The sequence below is a fragment of the Salvia hispanica genome, chromosome 4 (genome assembly GCF_023119035.1).
Source record: "Salvia hispanica cultivar TCC Black 2014 chromosome 4, UniMelb_Shisp_WGS_1.0, whole genome shotgun sequence".
NCBI classification, from domain to species: Eukaryota; Viridiplantae; Streptophyta; class Magnoliopsida; order Lamiales; family Lamiaceae; genus Salvia; species Salvia hispanica.
The window spans coordinates 45,182,105-45,207,296 of record NC_062968.1 but is presented as its reverse complement, the minus strand read 5'-3'; the positions used below and the strand labels follow the sequence as shown (position 1 = coordinate 45,207,296).

General features: G+C 34.6%; 2 protein-coding genes across 2 annotated transcripts; both read right to left on the bottom strand.

The window, feature by feature from the left end:
• Positions 1 to 378: 378 nt before the first annotated feature.
• LOC125223260 (delta-1-pyrroline-5-carboxylate synthase) lies at positions 379 to 7,223 on the bottom strand. Its single transcript, XM_048126329.1, has 20 exons — positions 7,075 to 7,223; positions 6,450 to 6,521; positions 6,246 to 6,349; positions 5,880 to 5,982; positions 5,636 to 5,797; positions 4,958 to 5,235; positions 3,999 to 4,149; positions 3,750 to 3,914; positions 3,591 to 3,668; positions 2,824 to 2,913; positions 2,578 to 2,664; positions 2,410 to 2,496; positions 2,209 to 2,305; positions 1,989 to 2,092; positions 1,836 to 1,911; positions 1,243 to 1,393; positions 1,055 to 1,123; positions 889 to 955; positions 729 to 799; positions 379 to 633 (listed from the first exon to the last, which is right to left on the bottom strand). Exons 1-20 carry the CDS (start codon positions 7,132 to 7,134, stop codon positions 552 to 554), a joined length of 2,154 nt encoding a protein of 717 aa, XP_047982286.1. The 5' UTR covers positions 7,135 to 7,223; the 3' UTR covers positions 379 to 551.
• A 15,966-nt stretch (positions 7,224 to 23,189) lies between these two features.
• On the bottom strand, positions 23,190 to 24,351 carry LOC125223349 (ras-related protein Rab2BV-like). Its single transcript, XM_048126462.1, has 3 exons — positions 24,216 to 24,351; positions 23,953 to 24,131; positions 23,190 to 23,833 (listed from the first exon to the last, which is right to left on the bottom strand). Exons 2-3 carry the CDS (start codon positions 24,115 to 24,117, stop codon positions 23,345 to 23,347), a joined length of 654 nt encoding a protein of 217 aa, XP_047982419.1. The 5' UTR covers positions 24,118 to 24,131; positions 24,216 to 24,351; the 3' UTR covers positions 23,190 to 23,344.
• Positions 24,352 to 25,192: the final 841 nt, after the last annotated feature.

The following is a 25,192-nucleotide window of genomic DNA, read 5'->3' as shown; positions in this document are numbered from 1 at the left end:
TACTAGAATTGATTTGATAGTTGAGAGTTGTTACGCACATATTTCTTGACATAAATAAATTTGAATGGATTGTGCTTTGAAACATAGACTTTTATTTTTAACTTCAAATTACTACATATTATTGTTAGATGAATTGTTAGGGATCTTACTAGAATTGACAAAGGGTTTGTGTTGCGCAGGCACTAAAATACCATAAATTGGCTACAACATCAAAATTTCATCAATAATATAACCGAATTTTGCAATTTTAAGGGCTATACCCCAAATTTAATTGTTTAACAATAATCACACGATTTGTGATTTTGAAATTATGACAAGCACCCTCTCAATTCTGAGAAGTTAAGAATGAGATTGAATAACATGGAACTTACATCACGATTTAGATGGTGTGGGAAAACTCCACAATGCTATTAACTGAAACTGATAACTTGGCCAAATAATAACTTACACCACTGCCCAAATACAACTTTTGACATTCGTTTGATATTAATATTAATAATACACACAGAAACAATACTCCTCTTTTCCTACAAGCAGGTGATCAAAGTTATTCATGCTTCCCGGCTCATCTCCTTGTGAGTATACACAATGTCTTTGTCACCATTTACCACTTGCCCTTTTCCTCTTGCAAGCCTGTATCAGATTGCACCATCATTTTGCTTTCAAGTTTAACGAAATACGATTTGCAGTTGCACATATACCATTGAAATTTCTTATTACAAACATACCATCGTGTTGTTAGCAGTCCTTCAACACCTACAGGACCTCGGGCATGAATTCGACTTGTACTAATACCAACCTGTTAGATAGATACAGTTACATAAGGATGGCAACGATACTAATGATTTGTTCTTGAGACCTACTTGAACATAGACGAATATAACATACCTCTGCACCTAATCCAAAGCGAAAGCCATCACTGAATCTTGTACTTGCATTGTGAAACACAGCAGCACTGAAATGTAACAGCTCATGTTAGGATTTTAGTTGGATTCTTTTACAAGTTTATTTCAAATATGATACACGGATGGTATATATTGACATAAGAAATTACCTGTCTACTTGACGCAAAAAGATTCCAGCAACATCATCGTCTTCTGTTACAATGCAGTCTGTATGTGCACTGCAATTAAGAGAGTACCCACTGCATTAGATACCATTCTAACAATACTGAGAAGCACCGGTTGTAAAAAAACATGTAAAGACAAATATGAGTTGGAAAGATCTCAAAAGGTGACATGCCTGCCATGCTGATGTATATGATCAATGGCAGCATTTACATCATCCACAATCTCAACAGTGCAAGCAAGAGCACTATATTCGTGGTGTAATGACCGTGCCTCGGGAATGTTCAGTGAAGAGCTTGCTCGAGGTCCACCAAATATTTTTACTCCTGAAACACGCATGTTATAAAAATACTAGTATTGTGAACACCGGTTTCATTCGAGGGGTGTGAAAACAACTGTAATGCAAATTATTTAGCCTATTTCCAAATCTTTAGACAAACTCTAGTGCAAAAATGTTGTATAGCATTTGGCTAACAAAGATACAATAAGATAATTATATGATTAGTGACAGTGATTCCAACTAAAAGCTTATAACTAAAAACTTTTGAACCTTTGTTATTCTAAATATTCAGTCACCGTCATGGAAAAGGCATGACTTCATACAGTTTTCATGCATAATGAGAATATCAGCATATCCTGTTTAGTAAAAATTTTGTATTGTTTCAATAGATGATCTTCTAAGGACCCTTAATCCCCAAAGAGGGATAAAGGGAAATTTATTTTTATTTTGGATATTATAGGTTGGTTGGATGTTAAAGACACACCCACCTTTGGTTTGAAGTTCCACTATTAGCTCATTTAGACCACCAGTCTGCACAAGGTCCTTGTGTACAAGCAATGTTTCCTATAAAGCAAAGGAGATGCTAGTTTCCACTCGTATCTTGGATATAATTAGAATAAAGTGTTAAGAATAAGACATACCATTGCATTGCAGGCAGCAGGATAATCAGTTTTTGCATCTACAACGATTTGTTTAGCCATGTCCATATTAGCAGACTTATCTACGTATACATGACATATTCCATCTGGGAACAAACCACACAATAGTTTTCAAGTATAAGAAATTTGATGACTACTTGACCAAAATACTACACCAAGAGATAATAAAATAGTCTAGAAAAGTAGAATATATATTTTTTACCAGCATGTCCAAGAACAGGAATCTTTGTTGACACCTTAATTTGAGATACAAGTTTGTTGCTCCCTCTTGGAATCACAAGGTCAATGACATCATCCAGCTTTTCCACAAACATTAAACTTCAGTTCCAACTCTTATATTGTGGATTTAATACCAATGAAAAATAATACAATAGAAGAATTAAGCACTATATAAATAAAAAACCTTGAGCAACTCAGGGATCTCTTCTCTAGAAGTAACTAGTCCAATAAGGCCTTCACCAACACTTTTTGGGATGGCCGATGTGATTATCTGAAATAACAAGTGATGAAGTCAGAATCTCTAATACTAAGAATGGAATGTGCTAGAACTACACATTTCACATGATCTAACCTTATGCAGAATTGCATTTGATCTTCTAGCTTCTTTGCCCCCTTTTAACAGGAGTCCATTCCCACTTCGAATTGCTAGTGAAGCTATCTGTTTAAAGGGAAACAGAAGGCCATGAGTTTGTACCAATGACAAAAACAAAAAAATTATCTGATGTGTCGTTGACAAGTTCATTATAAACAAAAACTGAAGCCCTGGGATACCATTAAACATGAAACATAACATCAAATTATGATTACTGTACTTTACCTGAACCAGTGCATCAGGTCGAGACTCAAAAATGATCAAAAGAACGCCCAAAGGAGATGATAGTTTCTCCAAGATGAATCCTTCTGATAGCTGCAGTAATAATCATCAGGCAATCACAAACTTATCTCCTAATAATCTACCGTATAAGATTTTCAAAATTTATAATCTGTTGTGCATTTCTCTTGGAAAGTTTGGGAGCAAGCCCAGACGTTTTATCCCTTACCAAGACATTTTATCAAACCCAAGTCGACCAGAGATTCAGAATTTCATCACATACATATAAAAATAATGAATATAGTTTATTACATTTCTGTAAAGCAAACATGCATATAAAAATTGACTTCCTACACTATGGATTTCAAAATATTATACTAGGATTTAGCTCAAAAAATTATAAGAAAGAAATATAGCAATATTTGTGTTGAGAGCTGGATACATGAGACTTGATTCAAGTGTTTGATCTTGGAACATTTTTTAAAGCTTGGTTCCCACAATTATAGATACTATTTCAGGCCTGCTTACACAAAAAATAACATGATGCTACTCTTTATTGCAGAAGCCGAAATAGTAGGTGGCATTTCTAAATGAGGGACACCTTAGTTTGGTAGCTATGAATTTGAAACAGTCAACTTCTACTTATCAATTGCAAACAATATTGCAGAAACAAAGTATCAGGAAGACAGTATAACTCCACACTCTCACTATTTCCCACCATTACTATAATTCTAATGTAATGTCTAATGAGGATAAGGACCTCATTTACTGACCTCCATTCTCTTCAAAACTCGACCAACTGGCTCCTCCATGTTTGCTAGCACGCGAATAGAATTTGCGAGACTTGAAACCTGAAAATCATATAAAAATTATGAGAATAGTTGTAGCAACACTTCAGTTAAAAGGTGATGTGCTTTATCAAGTCATCTTACCTTACCAGGCTTCAAAGCAAGCCTCGATACTAAAGCTTTTTCATATCTGGCCTTTAGGGCTTCAGCAATATCAGCTTCATTTTCAGCAGTTATTAGCTTCTCATTAGCCTCTAAGGCATCAGCAACACTCAACAAAATTTTACTCCTGTCATGAGAAGACATTGCCTGCAACATACAATTGTGACATGCTTATTAGAAAACTTTGTATTGTGTAGCAAACCAAAAGAGTTCTTATTCAGGAATTATTACCTGCAGTCTCCGTGAACTATCTCTTGCAGCCATCGCCATCTCCCTCACACCTAATTCTCCTAGTGGGGCCCATTTATGTGCATCTCGGTGGAATAGTGTGCCAATACGTTGTCCACTTAGAACCTTTAGAATATTTCCATACGCAAAACCGCTACATCCAAATAGAAAGGGTTGGGATCAGAGACAGAAAGTAGAAAATTCCCAATGAATTTTTAATTTGGGCTGTTAAATTTAATTCCATACTGTTATTTTTAATCCTCCTACATAAGTAATGAAGCAGTACATACATAGAATTAAACATTCAAAACTTCATAAAAAGGTGCTAATAAATGTGCATTTCATTTAGAGACATACAAACGCTAGCTATCTTGTTCCTAGTGTTCGATATAACTCGAATTAGCAGCTTAAGAGACTTTATGTAAAAAAAAATGAAATGAAACTATTAACAAACCAGAAACAATTTATATTAAACATTTGAGAAATTCAAATGAGTTGCATATGGATGCTAGCTTTATTCATCTTCGAAATGAAAACAGAAAAGCTACTTGAAGTCTTGAACCACGTGTCAATGCTTAAGATCAGTAGGAACAAATTATTGCATTGCCTAAAATGAACTTTTTGTAAAGAGAAAATAATATTTTCATCACATCTGTTCAAACTAAATGTCTCTTGTTGTTCACTTGTTCTTACTTAATAAGGAAACTTTTGTAAAGAGAAAATGTTCTTTTCATCACATCTGTTCAAACTAGGTGTCTCTTGTTTTTCTTACCTTATAATCCATCTGCTCCTTATGCATTACAGAGTTATATATTCATTTAAATACAGTGAGAATTATGTTGTAAAAGCCACTTTAAAAAAAATTGAAAAATAAATTATCAGTGTATGATAAAAAATTCTCTTATGCATTTTGTGTAATAAACAACCAAGATAGAAAATTTTACAGGGAAGTGAGCAGGTACCTGGTGATAACAACAGGAATACCAGCGTACGCAGCATAAACAGCAGCTTTTACTTTAGCCGTCATCCCTCCTCTTCCCACCCGTGATTTGTCTCCAAAAGTTATCAGACCCTCATGTCTTTCCTTAACATACGTATGAATCAGTTCAGATTTTGGATCACTTGGTGGGCCGCTATAAAGACCGTCTACATCACTCAACAGAACAAGTAGATCAGCTTTTAGCTCCAATGCCAGAAGAGCCGCTAAACTGTCATTATCCCAAAATATTCCGGAAGCATCCTACAGAATGGAAACATATGACAAAAATGATGTGAGGAGCTGAGAATATGCTGCTATCCAATCTAGATATGTAGTTCGCCCCACCAGTACGGACCTAAGAACCCAGAGAGTATTCATATACCTAGCTCCTAAATGAAGTAGTCAACTGATATTTGTTCTATAATATGCATTCCCATGGAATAATAAAATTAAAGAAAGATCACTGGACACTTGCAACAGTAGTTCCCCAAACAGGCAAAACATGAATTTGCAAATTGAAACTGGTGAAGAAAATTGGAATCTTTCCTTTACTGAGTAGTTTAAGGCACTTTCTTTGATAACATGTAGTACAGCTAAATTGCGCACCATCTGATCTAATTAGAACAGAAAAGATAAGCAATGAATAAAATCAATACCCCACCTCATAGGGAGCTTTCCTGGTACTGATGGCATCATTTTCATTAAATATTGGAACCACCTTCAGCGACAACATAGATTTCACAGTTTCATTCAGTTGCCTTCTGAAATCTGGGTCTCTAAAATCATTATCAGTTACTAGAAGCTGTGCTGAGGTCGTATCCAACTGCACGAGAGAATCCCATATTAAGTTAGATCCACATGGTTGCCATATCTTCTAGGAGATTTTATTTTCTCTAAGGGCGCACCTGGCTGAACAAAGTGTCATACAGAGCCATAAGACCATTTTGTCCAACAGCTGCACAAGCTTTCCCATCAAGTTCAACTTGCGGCTTTTGGAGGTCAGCAAAGCTGCCAAAAAGCCAGCCAAAAATTATTATAATGATAAAACGGAGGCTTACAGTGTTGTCAAACATAATTAAAAAAAATCAAATTCTTATGCTTTTGTCTATGCACTGTTAATATGTTTAGGCACCAGTTAAATTGATGATGAAGCATTGAACAAAACTATGAACACAAGTTCCTGAGAAGTTCTTAGATAAGAGGAAAAGATTCCATATAACTTTCAGAAATCTCTGAAGCCTTAATCAAGCGAATAGAGGAAGCCAAAATACCTGCTGTGAACTAGTTTCCGGTATCGAAGCCTCTGGCGGCCAACACCAACAGCACCTGATGTCACCAAAATCACCTCGTAGCCATCAGTGTTGAGTTCATGGATCTGCACTTGATATGCAACTCAAAAATGTAAGAATCACACAAGTCTTATGGATGTATATGAATTGAGATAAACTCTTTATAATTATGTAATCATTGAGCACCTGCTCACAAAGTGAGCCTAGTCTTCCAAGAGCTAGTCGTCCATCAGCTTGAGTAACTACGGCCGTTCCCACCTTCAATTTTAGAGATGAAGCATCAGTTTTTGATGTAAGAAGAAGGAAAATTACAATTACTTCCTGCTGCACTACTAGTAAATCATACAATTGCAAATAAAATGATGAATGCAACTTTTGTATGCTAAATCACACACACAAACACAATATTAATTGGCATTGATACCCATCCACCAGAAAATTGAGTGCAGTCAGAACTGAGTCAACATCTTCATCCAAAATCTCCTAGTTCTGTGTAATTTTACTGTATACAGAACTAATACATATACATTTGTAAACTACTTAAATGGCGGAAACAGAGTAGTACAAGTTCATGAAAGGGAGCGAATAATGATAAATGTGTACAGCCTTTAAATGCTGGTGGCATACAAATTATTCGTGCAATGGCATCGAAAACGATTCATTTGATGGCAATAAACAAACACAGACGCAGACGCAGACGCAGAGAGGAAATTCGCACAATAAAACAGCAATCCAGAAAGTCAAACCTCTAAAAATCAGAGTGAGATTAAAATGAAAGGAATAAGAATGAAAAGGTTGCAGAGTTGGTTACCTTGATGACGATGCGTTTGACATCTCTGAGAAACGAACGAGTGGAATCAGCAGCCTCCATTTGAAAAGATTTTAGAGAGAGAAAGTAAAATGCAGAAATAGATTGAAAATCGGAGATGAAGTGGAGGACTCTCGTGAAGACAAGTATTTATAGGGTTAAAATGTAAGTAGAGTAACAGCTGCCATATGAACTCAGCCCTTCACTGCACCCCCACTTTGTCTTCTTCTTCTGAACAATTCCCGACGTGGACGGGTAGTTTTCGTTTTTATTCTATCTATTATAAAAAATATAGAAAAGATAAATATACATAAATTCTAAGTTTGCATAATAGAGTCTCTTTAGGGGAGTGTTATATTGCTAACTCAATATCTAATTGCTAACTACAACTAAATAATAGCCATTAGATATTTAAATTAAGGCCTAGATCATCAACCACGAAATGTCAATATGATCAACAAAAAACGTCAATAAAGACATATGATTAATTCCATAAAATATCAATAGGGGTATTAATGTCAATTAACTACATGTTTAGTTATAAGTAACTTTTAAAAGAAATCCCAAAACGTTACATTCATATAACATATATCAAATTAAAGATAATTTTATAAGGATTCCAACGATGCATATGTCCCGACGTCAAAATTTGAAAAAAAATTCGAAATTTTTTCAATTTTTTCGTAAAGCAGAAATGTCAACATACTATATAAAATATGTCAATATAATACATGTAGAATGTTAAAGCATTGTGTTGACATTCTCAAAGCATTGTGTTGATATTTCCGAAACACTATATTGACATTTTCATCTAAAACCCTAATTTGGCGTTTTTTTTATCTTTTTTTATTTTATTAATAAAACAAAAATTACACGTGGCAAATTGTAGACCACACGTTTTCTAAAATCCTATGGCCTTAAATTAGTTGTAGTTAGCAATTAAGTGATGAGTTAGCAATTGATCACTCCCCGTCTCATTATATGTAAATTCACTCATTATAAAACCGCATAATGGGACTAAATTAAGATTTTTAGATTTAGTATTTTATAGATGGGATGCGCAAATGTATAAATTATTTCGTATTCATCACAGATCTATTTTACTTCAGCCTAGGCAAATAAGTCATAACACATTAGGAGATTTTAACTTCATTGCAGAATACATTACTTCATTCCAGTAGGTTTTTACTTCATTCCAGTCGGTACAGGCAGTTTCACCGTCACATACCGTTCTTTCTCACTGCAATGTCTATCACCACTGCCACGATGCTGACAACAAAATGGAATGATAATCTAATTGAATGGTGCAATAAGTGATACGCTCGGATTTTGTACTGTTTTAAGGCCTTTATTTGGTCTGTTTTTAATATCAAAATCATAACTCATGTCCATATTTTACATATTTTATCTATTTTGGTATTTTGACGTGTTTTGTGAGAAATGTGCATATTTGAGCCTAAAAAAGACAGCAAAAAGTCGAAGTTGGAAATCTGGAGCATTCGAGACACCTAGCGGTCCGCTGCAACCCATACAGCGGCCGCTGGGACCCAACGACCATTGCGCCAGTAGCGTTCCGCTCTGGAGAAAGTGGTGCTGAAAAGAAGAAGACGCATATCGACCGTTGGGGAGTGCGTAGCGACCGCTCCAAGAGTTTCCGAAGCTACGAGATTATTCATAGTGTCTACTGCAACACAGTGTAGCGACCGCTATCCAAGAGGCAGAGGCTACAGATCAGACGCAGCGACCGCTGGCCAAGATGCAACGGCCCGCTGCAAAAACGTAACGCACAGAATTGACTTACTTTCTCCCCAAGATTTATCAAATTTAGCCATCTTTACCTTATTTGCCGCTGCTCAAAATTTCCTCTATAAATACCTCCTCAAACCTCTTCATTAAGGATCTTCTTTTTTGACATATAATTCTAGAGCATAATTTTGAGAGTTCTTCATTGTGCAAGAGGTTGAAGAAGGAATCAAGAGAAGATCAAGGCTACAAGAATTCAACCTTTGGGTTTTATTGCTTTAGTTCTTATGTTCACTTTATTTTCCCTTCATTCTATGTTTTTAGATTATTCAATTACGTGTAACTAAATTCATAGGATTCTAGGGATGTGTTAGTAACGACTTTGGTTATACAATTCCGTTTTCTATTTAATATTCGTTTTGTTTTTACTTCTCTTCCCTAAGTTGTTCCATAATACTTCACGTTTGAGTAACACATTCGGTGATGATATAATATAACTTGCTACATATTCGTGAGAGGATGTTGACAAGTTATGTAACGACCCGCCATTATAGGGTACAATAATAATGACGATCGTTAACTAGGAAGACTTAAATGCAACAAGTTCATAGGCTAGGGCTTCATTTAAAGGAAATTTACCAAAGCATTTAATGAACAATTAAATAGGAGAAGAATAATGCCTTAGCAAAGGAATCCAACCAAAAAGGCTATCGCAATAAATGCTTATCAAAGTTTCCAAAATAATTCCAACGGTACCATATCCAAAAATTCCCACGAAATAAAAGTATTCATCCCAACCAAAAGATCACAAGTTTCATAATATAGCGGAAGCGACCAAGAAAGAAGTGAGGCTATGTATGGAGACACAACGACACTTAGAGTTCCAACAGATCATCTTATTATTTCCTACTCAACACCGCCGCCCGCTCGCCACCGCTCAACCTGCACATAGGGAAAACACATGCAGGGCTGAGTACTTATAATCATACTCAGTGGACTCATTGCCGAAAACAGTTTTATCAACAATAGTAATTATGATGCCATTTTCAAGTGTCCATCGGGGTTTTAACTTTAGAAAGACCCGAGGCACCAAAATATATTCTTTATCAAATATCACGGTCGCGCAACCATTTTTCACATCGACGTTTACCATATCCTCATTCTACATGACAAGGAATGCGGCCGCAATCCAGGTCACTAGACCGGCCAACCCGTACGCCAGCACTCGGTCTAACATTGGTGTACACTAACCCAAGTAGAGTTTGCGGCTCTACAAGGATCCGAATTCGATTAAATCAATAGTGGCATAGCCACGAGGGATAGGCACGACAAAACAAATCAAGGCATGATAACACATATCTCATTCTCATCAATATCAGTTTAGGACAATGTCCTTATTTTAAAAGAAAGCCCACCTCGTCGGCATAGCTCGAGAGTATTCTCTTCTCCTCGTTTATCACGCTGAGAGCGCGAAGTATCACCTTTAAATTAGGCGTATCACAAATCAGTTTCAATCATTGATCTCAAATCATGCATGTCTCCCATATTTCCCTTTTTCCCATCGATTATTTTCAAAATCATCAATCAAAATCAAAGTATGATTAGCATATCATTTTTATTCAAATAACAACTCCAAATTCACCATTAAATCGTGTTACGCATGAGTGTTCCACCCACACAACACACGCACACGATCACAATACATGTGCACGCACGCCGAGGCATGCGCACACACACACACACGGCCACACACACACGGCCACATACACAAACACATCCATACATCCCAAATTCATCAATTTTAATTCCCCTTCACTCAATCTAAATGCATGTGGACTCAAGAACACCGATTAATCGGTAGAAGAAGAGGAGATCAAAAATTAAAGTACCTTTTTCCAAAAGAACAATCGGTAGAAACAAATTATAGTCTTGATTCTTCTATAAACTCTTGGATTTCAACTTGAATTCTTCTCAATTGATGAAGAAATCTTGGAGAAAAGATGAAGAAAACTTGGAGAGAGTGGGGAGAGAGATTTTCGAAATTATGGGGGAGTGGGGCGCCGGTTTTGTGAATGCTAGGGTTTAGGATCTCTCATGTATTTATAGAGTGCCAAAATAATATCCAATAATTAAATAAATCAAGATTTGGAAGATATGGAGAGATTTGTTGGTTGAAGTTAGCGTGAAGTAGGGGAGAAATAAGGGGGATTCGAAAATTATAGGCTATTTAATTAGCCTATAATTAAATTCAAATATTTCACGGAGTAGAATAATATATCACGGAGCAAAATAAATAATTAAATCCTCTTCAAATAATAGTAGTAGGCGATTTTTATGCCTATCTCACAAGGGATTTAATTTCAAATCCTAATTTAATTAGGATATGACAATATCTTCTTAGATTTGGCAAGATATGCTAGGATATTTTAGCATATTTATATTTATTCATGGAAGAGAATAAATAAGGGATCAAATAGTATAATAAATAATTTCTCCCTCCCTTCTAGATGAGATTTTCGAAAATCTCATGGATATCAAAGGTGGTGTTTTCGAAAATTCCATGATGGAATTAACGTATAATTGGACTTTGGATTTAATTTGGATAATCATCCCAAACAAATAATTAGATCCAAGAAAATAGGTTTCCTTCTCCAATAATGATGATGGCCGAAAATTCCACACATTTAAATAATGCTCCTATTTAATTCTCACTCATCCCTTAGGAAAATAATTCACCACAATTATATTTCTCCGCATCAAATATTCACACCAAAACAATCATTTCTTTACTTTCTCTTCCTTTTCTCAACGCATTGACCTTTCAACGGCCACGTCGTATTTTTCATATCTTTGACTATTCAATAGCCACGTCAACATTTCAACAAGTTGACTATTCAACTCAATCTAAATTCTCATACGCAATTAGGTCACAAAGACACCATGCAATTAATTACTCATCAAATAATCCACATATCATAGCATTTAAGGCATTTAATGCAAAAAATTTTATAACCTGAAAATTAGGGTTTGAAAAAGTGGGGCGTTACAAGTTAGATCCACTTAATAGACACTACAATTAGCTTCCCTTAAAACGACACTGTTAATTGAGAGTGGCCTTTTCAAGGGTCTTAGGAGCTTTTAAGAGTTACAGATCTGGAATTGACAACCCTGGTGTTAGTAATCTATGCTTGTGCCGCATGGGCAAAACTTATGTGACTCGTTCTATCGAAATATAAACTATGCTAGGGTGTTGTAGTTGGAATTTGTATAACCATATTTGTGAATGCACAGCCCTGGAATTCTCTTATCTCTCATATTTTACCTCTTTAATTATTTGCAATTAGTTGTTTTATTGCTTTCAAATTGTTTTTAGTTTTCAATATCTTCAAAACTTTCGATTTTCCAAATAGTGAACGAAGCTTAGTTGAAGGTAGACAGTCTGTGATTGTTTTTCCCGTGATCGATATCCGGTACTGACCATTAGTTATACTATATATACTTTGTATAGTTGCAGATTTATTTAGTGCTAATAAAAAGTGCATTAATAAGCACATGGAATGGTGTAATAAACTATTTGAATGAAGTATGCGTAGAAGCATTTGAAGTCCTGTTGAAATAAAGTATAAACCTTATCCAATGAAGTATTGACAATTTTTAATAAAGTATTAAACATATTGGAATAAATTAGTAGTATCTTTTTTTAAGTGAATAAAGTAAAAACTCACTTCAATGAATTCAAATGAAGCATGTGTTGAATCATTTCAAAACCTACTCGAAGTAAGTAAAAACATATTATAGTTTCAAGGTATTACATACCGTAATAAAGTAATAAACATGCTAGAATGAAGTAAAATGGGCTTGTAATGAAGACCGGAATAATTTACACATCATCGAACCTCATAAAAAAAACTAGATCTAATGGTCCTAATTAGGTTTCTAGTTCGATCTTTAAAATTAGTTCGACATTGATCACAACTCTGTACATAATATCCTTAAATTTTTTAATTCGATTGAATTTAATTAAAAATTATTTTTGTTATTTGTTGTATTATTATGTAGTAATAAGAAAGAAGTGATATAGAAATTTTATGTCAAATTATAATATGATTTCGAGCTTGATTTGAATTGATTATACAATATTTAGTAAAATATGTTTTCTTTAATTTACAAATATTTAAGTTAAAATTTTAATTTTGTTTGGAAGTGTTGCAAAATAATTAGTTATAAAATTTATTTTAAATCAGTTAATGTTTATGAATCAATTCTCAAGGTTAAATATTAAAAACATTCGATTATGTACGTACAATTATGTACATTTATCACAACCTCTATTTTTCAACATAAATTTTTTAGAAATGAAACGAATTTTAATACAAAATTAGTAAAATAAAAAGAAAAAGGAGAAAAAACATATCAAACATAATTTTTTTTATAATATAGAAAAACATAAATTAAAATAATTTGTTATTTTTAAAGCAAAATAGAAGATACTAGTATAATTCAGTGAAAGTAATAATTATATTCGAATCACTAAAATCAATCATTCGCTTCACTAAAAAAATATATGTTACCAAATGTTATTGTTTTATTCTTTTTTTTATTTACCTTTTCTCATTTTCCATATTTTCATCCTATAATTTATCCTAAAATCATTTATTAATACCTCTTTCCTTACATTATTTTCTTTAACATAAAAAAAAAAAAAAAAAACTTTTTCTCAACATTTTCATTCTCATTGTGCAACTATGACCGGCCAAGGACCATTTAACTAGGCAAATTGGATGAACAATCTCAGCAGCGACCACATACCATCGTCGGATTACCCAACTCGACGCCTAGCTACCAGATGCATCCTCCAACTAAGAACGTTTACCAGCCCTTCATGGCCACTTGCGGCAGGGATCCCACGAGTCGACGCAATCGTTATTACAAACTAGGGAGACTCAGCCAAGGGGTGAAGGAAATTTAGAAGAAACTCCGGTGACCTATGACTATTACAATGCCACTGCCCGTCATCCCCACACTCCGCTCAAAACGGATAATTGTTCGAAGTGCTGTTCCCACTTTGGAGGATCCGGAAACCAACAAATTGGAAATTTTTTGGGCGAGGGTGACTGGAAACTACAACAACGCGTGCCCAAGAGGAACGCTTCCCGCAATGGTAGATCCTTTGTCGTTATTTCGATCGCGTCGACAAGGATATCAAAAAGTTTTGCGACATCTATAGGAATGAAGAACAACAGTACCAAAACAAAGCGAGTGGAGTCGGCATTTTGCTGGCGGCTATGATGTTCTTCCTACAAGACACTTGGAGGACCTTCAAGCATACCATGACTTGGGATAAGATTCTGTATATGAATATAGGTGGGCGAGTGACATTTAGTTAAACACGGGTTCGAGCTCGAAACGTACGAAGCACACTACGAGTGCCCAATACACTTCAAGTGGCGGCGGTGGTGGTGGCTGATCTGCGCCCGATGACGAGGAGGTCGTAAGCCAGTTCGTGGGAGCTGATGCAGGGGCTTGAGCTCCGGTGCGCGACGTTGTTGGATTGGGACGAAGGCTGCGAAGGCGGTTAGAGATAGATGTAGGGGACGAGGCGAACCAAGTGATACGCTCGGATTTTGCACTGTTTTAAGGCCTCTATTTGGTCTGTTTTGAATGTCTAAATTACAATTCATGTCCATATTTTGCATATTTTCCCTATTTTGGTATTTCGACATGTTTTGTGAGATTTGTGCATATTTGAGCCTAAAAAGATAGGAAAAAGTCGAAGTTGGAAATCTGGAGCGATCATGCCATCAAGCGGTCCGCTGCAACATGCGTAGCGACCGCTACACATATAGCGGTCCGCTCCGGAGAAAGTTGTGCTAAAAATCATAAGACGTCTAGCGACCACTGGGGAGCGTGCAGCGACCACTCAAGAAGCTCCCGAAGCTATTGGAGTATTTGCAGCGACCGCTACAACATAGTGCAGCGACCGCTATCCAGAAGGGGGAGAAGCTATAGACAACGCACAGCGACCGCTGGCCAAGGTGCAGCGGCCCACTGCAAAAACGCGGCGCACGATTTGACCTACTTTCTCTCCAAAATTTACCAAAGTTAGCCACCTTTTACCTTATTCTCATAGCGCTCGACTTTTACCCTATAAATACCCCCTCAAATTTTTTCATTAGAATCTTCTTTTTGCCTCATAATTCTAGAGCATAAAATTGAGAGAGTTCTTAATTATGCAAGAGGTTGGAGACAGAATCAAGAGAAGATCAAGGCTACAAGGATTCAACCTTTGGGTTTTATTGCTTTTAAGTCTTATGTTCACTTTGTTTTCCATTTATTCTATGTTTTTAGCTTATTCTATCATGTGTAACTAAACTCATAGGATTCTAGGGATGTGTTGGTAACGACTTTGGTTATACAATTCCTTTTTCTATTTAATATCCGTTTTGTTTTTACTTCGTTTCTTCCTCAAATTGTTCCGTAATACTTCATGCTTGAGTGACACATTCAATGAAGATTTAATATAACTTGCTACATAATCGTGAGAGGAGGTTGGCGAGTTAGATCCACTTAATTGACACTGCAATTAGCTTCCCTTGAAACGACACTGTTAATTGAGAGTGAAGACTTTTCAAGGGTCTTAGGAGCTTTTAGGAGTTATGAATCTAGGATTGACAACCCTAGTGTTAGTAATCTACGCTTGTACCGCATGAACATAACTTGTGTGACTCGTTCTATCGAAGTATAAAATGTGCTAGGGTATTGTAGTTGGAACTTGTATAACCATAACTGTGAACGCACATCCCTGGAATTCTCTTATCTTTCATATTTTTATCTCTATAATTTGTTGCAATTAGTTGTTTATTGCTTTCAGTGTTCTTATTTTAAAAAAGTTTTTAAAAAATCTTTGTTCTTCCAAATAGTGAAAGAAGCTTAGTAGAAGGTAGTCAATCTCTGATTCTATTCCCCTTGTTCGATATCCCGATACTAACCTTTAGTTATACTAGATCTACCCTGTATACTTGCAGGTATTTTTAGTGCTAATAAAAAGTGCATCATCAATCCAGACGACCCCCTCCACCGGGGTGAATAATACTTTGATGTCCATGTTCTTCTAGATCACAATGGCTGACACTGCCTGTATGACGTCGTTTTCAGAGCACATAATTAAAGACTTCAGCTTCTCATGACTCAATTGGGACTTTCTCTGATGCCGACATGTCGTTTGTGCTGCCACAACAACCTCCACAACTGATGACAAAGTGATTTTTTAGGATTTTAATTATATGATTTTTTAATATTTAGGATTTAAATTATGTATTTTTTAATTTATATGATATAATTCTGCAATTTTTAATTTTTAGGATTTTATTTTTTAACTTTTGGGATTTTTAATTAAGTGATACGCCCTCCGTCCGCCCTTAGGAGTCTCATTTCTTGGCGGCACGATTTTTAAGAAATGTTAAGAAAAGTGAGTGGAAAAAAATTAGTGGAATAGAAGTCCCGCTTGTGGTAAAAAGTGAACCGAGACTCCTATTCACGGACGGACTAAAATGAAAAAACGGGTCTCCTATTTGCGTACGGAGGGAGTATTTGTTAATTAGTTGTTTTTTATTGAAGAAATTAAATAGTACTCATGAATTGTTAAGAGAAGAGATACTTATAGATATAAAGGTTTACATGTGTTGTCTCTTGATTAAGAAATGAAGTAAAATGTGATGTGGAGCCCATGAATAATAAATGGAAGAGATTTTATACTTTGTACTAGGCATGTCAATGCAGCCCGCAACCCGTGGGCTGACCCGAATAGCCAGCAAAATTTATAGGCTTAGGGTTGAAAATTTATAGCCCGATAAAATCACAGTCTGATTAGCGCGCACACGATTAACTCGCAACCTGTTAGGATCAAACCCTAAAATCCGATGGGCTGGCCCGAAAATCCGATAAAATTTTTATTGTTCTATTTGTTTGACTCCTAATCGGACACATTCATTGATTATTTTTATAATATAGATAACTAAATAAAAAACTTTCAATTTTATATTAATTGTACAAATTATATATTAATTTTTTATTAATATAATAGTAAATAAATAAATTAGCCCAATTAACTCGTTGGGCTAGCCAGAAACCCTAGCTTTTAGGGTTAGGATTGAATTTTTATAACCCGAAAAAATCACAACCCGGTTAGCCCGCAGCCGATTGACCACCCGCAACCCGAGCAGGGTTGGCCCGAAACCCGGTGGGCCGGCCCGATTGACATCCCTACTTTGTACCTTCCCATCTACTTCCGTCCCACTCTAAGTGGAACATCTCTAATTTGTAAGATTTTATTTAGTCTTATTTTATGAGTAAAGTGAAGATAATAAAGTAAGAGAAATGGAAAAAGTAGAGAGAGTGATATTTCTATATTTAGAAATGTGTTATTTAGAATGAGACATCCTAAAAAGGAACATGTGTCACTTAAAGTGGGACGGATGGAGCAATACTTATTACTCCCTCCGCTATTAGGAGTCTCGTTGACTTTTTTGCACTCATTTTATAAAAATAATAAAAATCAATAGTTAAAGTAAAGAAATTCCAAAGTAAGAGAGAGAATAATATAGAAAATAATCTCGTCACCGTATAAGTTTTCAGCTTTCTCAATCACATATTGTGCCCAAACTACTATACTACTATACTGTTTATCTTCTCAATCCGACATATCACATATTGTGCCCAGACTACTATACTGTTTATCTTCTCAATCCGACATATATCATTGGAATAAATTGGGTCATAATTTGTAGATAATTTAAATTAACAATATCATTACCAAAGAAATCACCTATTTTGTTACATTACGTCGACTAATATAGTAGGTGCGACAAAAACTTGGTGCTTAAATTTTCACACTTTTTGCTCATCTCTTGCACATGGGTATATTCTATCAAGTAACCAATCACTTGAATTGATCTCGTTGAAGGTATTGGTATGTCTTACCATCTAAAATGTACGGAGTGTTTTATAAGTAAAACTTTTAGATCAATGATTGCTATTAAACAAAAAAATTTAGGTTCAATGATTTTGCTATTAAACAAAATTAGTACTACTATTTGACTACATTGGTATATTTTTATGGGAAAATTGTGAAAAAAAGTTATAAATTTTGGTTAAATTCTGTTTAGTTCCGTCATTTTAAAGTCGATCATAAAACTCATAAAATTTAACATTTTTCTCAACTCTTAATTTGGATAAAATTATAGCTGATGTGATGGAAAATTTTATATCGACGAGATTCGATAATGAACTTTATCATTTTCTCAATACACTTAGCACATAACTCAGCCATATAGCAATCTAATAAACATGTACCATAACATATTACAACTAAACATGTGTACCATATCATTTTCTGTGGCTGGTTTTGAAAATTGTAAGATATATAAGAATTTGACCAAAATTCTTTTTATAATTTAACCTTTTATATTTATGTTTTATTTGGAAGTGGAGAATAATTAATGGATTTCGAATCCTCAATTTATTTGTCATGAAAAGGAGGTCACGTTGTTTTAATTAGTATCTCCTAAAAAACATAGGATGGCATATACTTAAAAGATGTAAAATGAGAACTGGATTAGAACAAGAATATAAGAATATTGATTTAAAATATTGGTCGAACATGTCACACTGATTTTCCTAATATTAATTTACTTTTCTATATTCGGTCGAACATGTCACACTGATCTTGCAAATACATTAATTTACTTTTCTATATATGGTTTACATACTACTCCTATTACACATAACACACCTCAAATATCAGCAACAGATGCTACTTAAATAGTATATATTATACCTTATAACTTGAATTGGCAAGGTAAGTCAGTTTACAATCAGTTTCAAATTCGACCACTTTATAAACATATTCTAATTAATATGACAAGTTGGAATCTTGGAGTGAAACTGAAAAGGAAAAAAGTGAAATTCAGTTGAAACAGAAATGAGCAACTTATTTTGGAAAAAGAAAAGCATATAAGGAATTTGAAATTGAGTAGAAAATTGGGATTGCTATTTAAGAAAAACATTTGAAAATGTATTTTTATCATGTTTAACTTCCACTTTATTATCCCCGCAATTAAATTTCCCAATCAGTGTGAGAATTAAGAATTGATTTTAACGCAGTAGACTACATATTTGTGACAGTATTACAATAATGTGTCTCCAAATAATTGGTTTATTGATCACAATCGTAGCCCATATAAATATTAACCATCCAAATTAGTTCCTAATTTCTATTGGAATATAGTTAGTATGCTATGCGTGTGGTAGACACTAATGTAAGGCATTGTTGAAGGAACAAATTAAAATTGAGTATGTACAGATCTGAATGTAGAGTTTATTGATAAATTTGGTTTTGGCTTTTAGAGGGAATAATTTGGTAAATAATTAGGAGAGCGTCACAGCCATAAATTAATGAAGTACTACCATTCATCCGCCACGTATAATAGATATTACAACTAACATGTGCATTTCTCATTTGTTGTATGCTTCATTGCAAGGCCACTATAATAAAAAAATTTGTTTTATACACAAATAATAATATTCCATCAAAGATTAGTTATAGGATTGAGAATCAAATCAGGATATCCTTTTATTGCTATCATATCATATTTTAGAGCTTATATTAAGGGGAAATTAAATTAAAAAACCATTCTTATTATGTAAACGATATACTATAATTGCTCGCAGGGGCAGCGTGGTTGGTTCTGGAGAGGCAGAGTTGTAACAATAGGCAAGGATCGATTCCTACTATTATCATGTAGTCGTAACATTTCTCAGGCACAAATGTGCAGCCTTATGAGATGGGCTTCTGGTAGGACGGTGGGTTAACAGCCCTTTCCTTAGCGGGCCACTACGTATCCTAATTGAACACCTCTCATAATATTGTCGGACTAGGATGTGAAGGACTATTAGGGGTTGGAATCTCAACCTTTTTACAAAATATATCATGTCTAACTCCTTGATAATACATCGTTCCTATTGATGAGTGCAATACTAAAGTTTAAGTTCCATGAAAAGAAAGTTTCATTTAATTTTAATTTTCTAATACAATTACTTTCATGATAAACATAAAATATATTTAAAGGGGTGTGATCCATTACTAATTTTTTAAGTTGTTGCTAATTTATCAACGCACCCCATATATTTAATCTCACTATAAAAAGTATTCCGTTTTGCAATAAAAGTTATATTTGGTGTGGGCACGAATTTAAAGAAATGTAAAGAATGGTGGGTTTAGAAAAATTAGTGTAATATGAGGTCCACTTTTCTATATTGGTTTTAATAATACTTTAAAATGTTAGTGAGGTGGGTTAGTGGATTATGAGATCTATTTATCATGTATTGTAAAAACTAAAATATGACTTTTATTATGAGACGAACCTAAATGACAAAATATGATTCTTATAGTGAAACGAAGGGAATACTCAGCACTGCTCCACAAGTTTTCTCCTGGGATAAGACACTATTGATTTGTTTCGTGTCCTGAGTAAATTTAGATGGCTACCTATGATAGGAAGATAGATCTCCACAAAAAATAGGGGGCTAATATTTTAAATTTTAGGATAACCTTAATCTTTTCTCGTGTCCATATTCGATTAATTAAGTAGCTGAGTTGGGCTTTCATTTAAAAGAACTAGTGGCAGCCTAATTAATATGGCTTATCGGATAACGTACACTTACATTACATCATAAAATGTTAGCCTTCTTTAAATTATATACTACGAGACAACCTAGCTAATTATTCCAAAATCCAGTTACAATCATTCAGGTTTTACACACTTTATTATTGCATTTTAAAGTTTATTTTATTTGGATACTACAATCGTTAGGCTAAGATTATTAACAACCAATCATGACAAGTTGTACAAAAATGAAATATTTTGAGGGTTACTACAAGATATAAAGATTGAAGAGAATAAATAAAAGATAACGGTTTCGTAGCGCGACAAATGAGTGGGTTTGTTACGTGTGTGAGAGTAAGTGGATTTGTGAATTGCGATGCCACGCGATGTCCGTGAGTGGCTCAGGCTCACCATCTTACTTTCAATCTTTTCATTTTGGCCAAGTAATGTTAATTCATATCACTTTGGCACGTCACTTACTACAATATTGTTAAATAATAACAATAATATTATTATTATAAAAAGAATGATAGCACTAACATATTCATATAGGTACTGCGCCTGTGTCACATATACATGAGCATCAAGCATGATCCCTTATTGGACAACACGAAATTTTGTTCAGTTTTGTGTGTTAATTGAAAAAATAAAGTAAGAGATGAAGAATAAAATAAGTTAGAATTTCTATTTTAATAATGAATTATCTTAGATGAGACAAACTAAAAAGAAAGTGAGTCGAGTACTACTCTGATAGACCTTGGGGTCTATCGATTGATTCAGAGCACCGTTTGTGATTGCAAGAACGAAAAGAAAAATAGAGCGTGAGGCTAGGGTTTCGAGAAAAGATTTTATTTCTTAATTCTCGATGATTTTTTGACTCTCTAATGAACTCTTTATATATAGAGTTCGGACCCTGCTTGATTCGACTTACGATTCGGGAAAGAATCAAGAAGAAAACCCGAAAAGATTTAATAACTAAAATACTTAAAGTTCAAAATAAATAAATAAAGCAAAAATACCAAAAATACTTTAATCAAAATAATCCTAATACTAATGGGACGTGAAGTCCCTGAACCTTGCGGGCCTTGATGCATTCCTCTTCGGCGGTCTCTCCTTCCGCGCCTGCTCCGGAGTCAATCGTGCCCTCCGTCTTCCTCTTGTCTTTGGTTCGTGTTCATCACCTTGCTGCTGGGCTGTCTTCTCTCCGTCCGTCGTATCATTGGACTTGGTGGTTGAGTCCCTATCATACTCTCTAAGAAAATAGCAACAGTAAATTCCTATCAACTAAAAAACGATAATCTCATTCTCAATATTTGATGTCTTCGAGAACGGCTGCGTTATACTAACTTATACTCCCTCCGTCCGCGAATAGGAGTCCCATTTCATTTCGGCACGGATTTTAAGAAATGTTAAGAAAAGTGGGTAAAAGAAATTAGTGGAATATGTGACCTACTTGTATAAATTAATTTTTAAATTATATGTGAGTGAAATGAGTTGGTGGAATGTGGGGTCACTTACCATTTATAGTATTAATGAATCGGGACTCTTATTCGCGGACGGACTAAAATGGAAAAATGGGACTCCTATTCGCTGACGGAGAGAGTACTAGTTAGCAAAATGTGAGGTCCACGTACGTTTATCCAAGTCAAGATGGGCTAGTTTTAAAAGTGTGGAGAGGGAATGGGCCCAATCACAATTTGATGTAGGCCCAAGTTAACATATTTGTCTTACGTTATTTGGGTTTTCTTTATTTTACTTCTCTATTTTATAACGTTGGACTCGATTTAAAATTTGTATATTGCCAACAACCAAGTAAAATAACCAAAAAATGCACTTCTAATATTGTTATTTGATTGTAAAGATAAAATCGCCAACGACAAATTAATTAACCGTAAAAAGTAACATTTTTTCATCACCAATTCACCATAGGATTAAGCTAATTTCTATTAATATATTTAGAATCTGAATTTGTTAATTATTTACTTGTTAAATTTAACAGATAAATTATTAAATATGATAAATAAAAGAAGAGTTTTACTCAGAATCGATTAATAAAGTTGTAGATTGTAACTTCAATCAAGTGACAAGGTTTGTTTGGTTTCATATTGGCAAATTACAGATGTCCTTGTAATAATACATTTTATATTGTTAGGTCCTTGTATCAATATATTTTATTTTATTTTTTTACGATTTTCTTATTTCATTAGATCATTATATTAATACATTTTTGATTTAATAGGTTTTTATATTTTTATATTTAATTTAATTGGATTTTTATTTAATAACTTTAAAATTTAATTTAACTTCTCTTGTGGTAATTAAATACCTTATTTTTACTTTTATTAAAGGAAGAATAACGTAGGAAATAAAATGGATAGAGAGGTGAAGAGAGAATATAGTAAGAGATAATATAGTAAGTGGGAAGAAATGCGTTGACTTTTTACTAAAAAGGGATATGACTCTACTGCTATGGAACTTACGAATGACAAAATGACTCCACTACAACTATGGAACGGAGGGAGTATATATTCAATATTCATGGAGTACATACTACTACTATAATAAATAAATTAATTAAATTTCCAAACTGCCAAGAAAATGCCTCAGAAAAACATTGTTGCATTTTGACTCATACTGCCCGAGCTAACCGATAATAGTTTCACATATATAAGCACACAACCAAGAATAGCTAGGAAAGCTTAAATCGTTAAATAAATTATTCACCTACAACAATATATATGTCTGCCTGTAGCATAAATCATACAAAATTTTGTTTACATAATTAATTCAACCGATTAAATTTTTTTTTTGACAATCAATTCTCTTCACAAAATAAAATTTGCATTCCTTGTGGCATAAATGAAAAATCAACTAGAACAACATGAGGCTTTCTGCTGCTGCTGAGAGTTGTTAGGCTCCCCGACTTTGATTGTGGTGCCCTGGCCGGGGAGCGAGGCGGCCCCATCTTGGGCCGCCAGTGCCTTACGGCTAATAATCTGATAAATATCCAACAATATAGTTTGGAAGGCCTTTTCAACGTTGTGGGCTTCCAATGCAGATGTCTCAAGGAAGGAAAGGCCTTCCTTCTCAGCGAAGACCTGGGCATCGTTCTCGGCTACAACGCGGAGGTGGTTTAGATCAGACTTATTGCCAGCAAGCATGATCACAATGTTGGAGTCCGCGTGGTCCCTGAGCTCCCGCAGCCACCTCTGCACGTTCTCAAAGGTCTGACGCTTTGTCAGGTCATAGACCACGAGCGCCCCCACTGCCCCGCGGTAGTAGGCGCTCGTGATCGCGCGATATCGCTCCTGCCCCGCCGTATCCCATATCTGCGCCTTCACCGTCTTCCCTTCCACCTACACGTGTCCATTTCTTTTCTTAAATAATTACTCTAAACCTAACAACACATTTTTTCTTTAACAATAAATCAATTTTTCTGAAATTTAAATTTGTGATTAAATGTAAGATTAATTACCTGGAGAGTCCTCGTTGCAAATTCAACGCCTATTGTGGATTTGGACTCTAAACAAAACTCATTCCTTGTAAATCTTGACAAAATATTGGATTTCCCAACGCCTGAATCTCCAATTAAAACGATCTTGAACAAATAATCATACTCGTGATCTACTTTATACGCCATTGATTTCTTCTTCCCTTTAAAATCAAACAATTAAAATCAAGATTCATCCTTCAACATAAAGATTGATTTTAATGAAATTAAGAAAAGTACATACTCACCACTAATCAACAAATTTTTGTACGGTTCACCATTGCCAGATTACCAAAACTGATTCTTGATTTTGTCACGAAAGAGAGAGAAGGGGCCTACCTAGTGGTTGAAATTCAAATTACAAAAATATAAGTAAGAAAAAAATGAAAAAGAAAAAAAATGTTTTTGCTGTTAAGATGAATAACAGAATTAAGCGATATAACAGGAATTTAAATGGTCGTTGTTGTTTGCATGAACTGAGGCCTATGTATGGTAGCTAGAAACACTTTCATTTAAACATACATACAAAACTCTCGCAAGCATGATTTAAAGTCTTGGGTTCGTCACTAATAAAAATTCGGGTTTATTTGATAAGATTTGAATATTTGTATTTATCTTGGGTGAGCCACTTTACTACTATCTCCGTCTCAAAAGAATATGCACTTTGAATTCGGCATGAATTTTAATGCAAAATCGGTAAAGTAAGAAATGGGTAAAAAGAAAAAGTAATTAAAGTAATGTTAGATCATTGACAATGAAATGACCCTTCTTTTATTATTATTTAAACGTCAACATTTTGCTCTACTTATTATAAAGGGACTATCTCCCTGTAATGGAAGGGTCTATATCCCACTTTCTATTATATTTCCACATCATCAATATTTGCATATTTCATTTTTAATTGTTGGCATCAAATAAAATGCAATAAATGAGAATAAATTCAAGACAAATAAATTATAAAAACGTACTTAATTAAAAGCCAATTCCTACATTTAAAAAAATTTCAGAAAAAAACCAACTAAAAAAACACAGATAAAAACCTACAAGATACTAACTCAAGCGTCATCATCATCGGATTCCAAACCGAATATTTTCTTTATCTTCGTGATTGTTTTCCAGATGTCCGTCCTAATCCGCTCGTCTGCTGCCTCTTCGTACAACTTGTAGAACTTGTGCAGCGTAGCGTAGTTGGTTACTCTTAGCTCACCTTCCATGCTAACTTCGG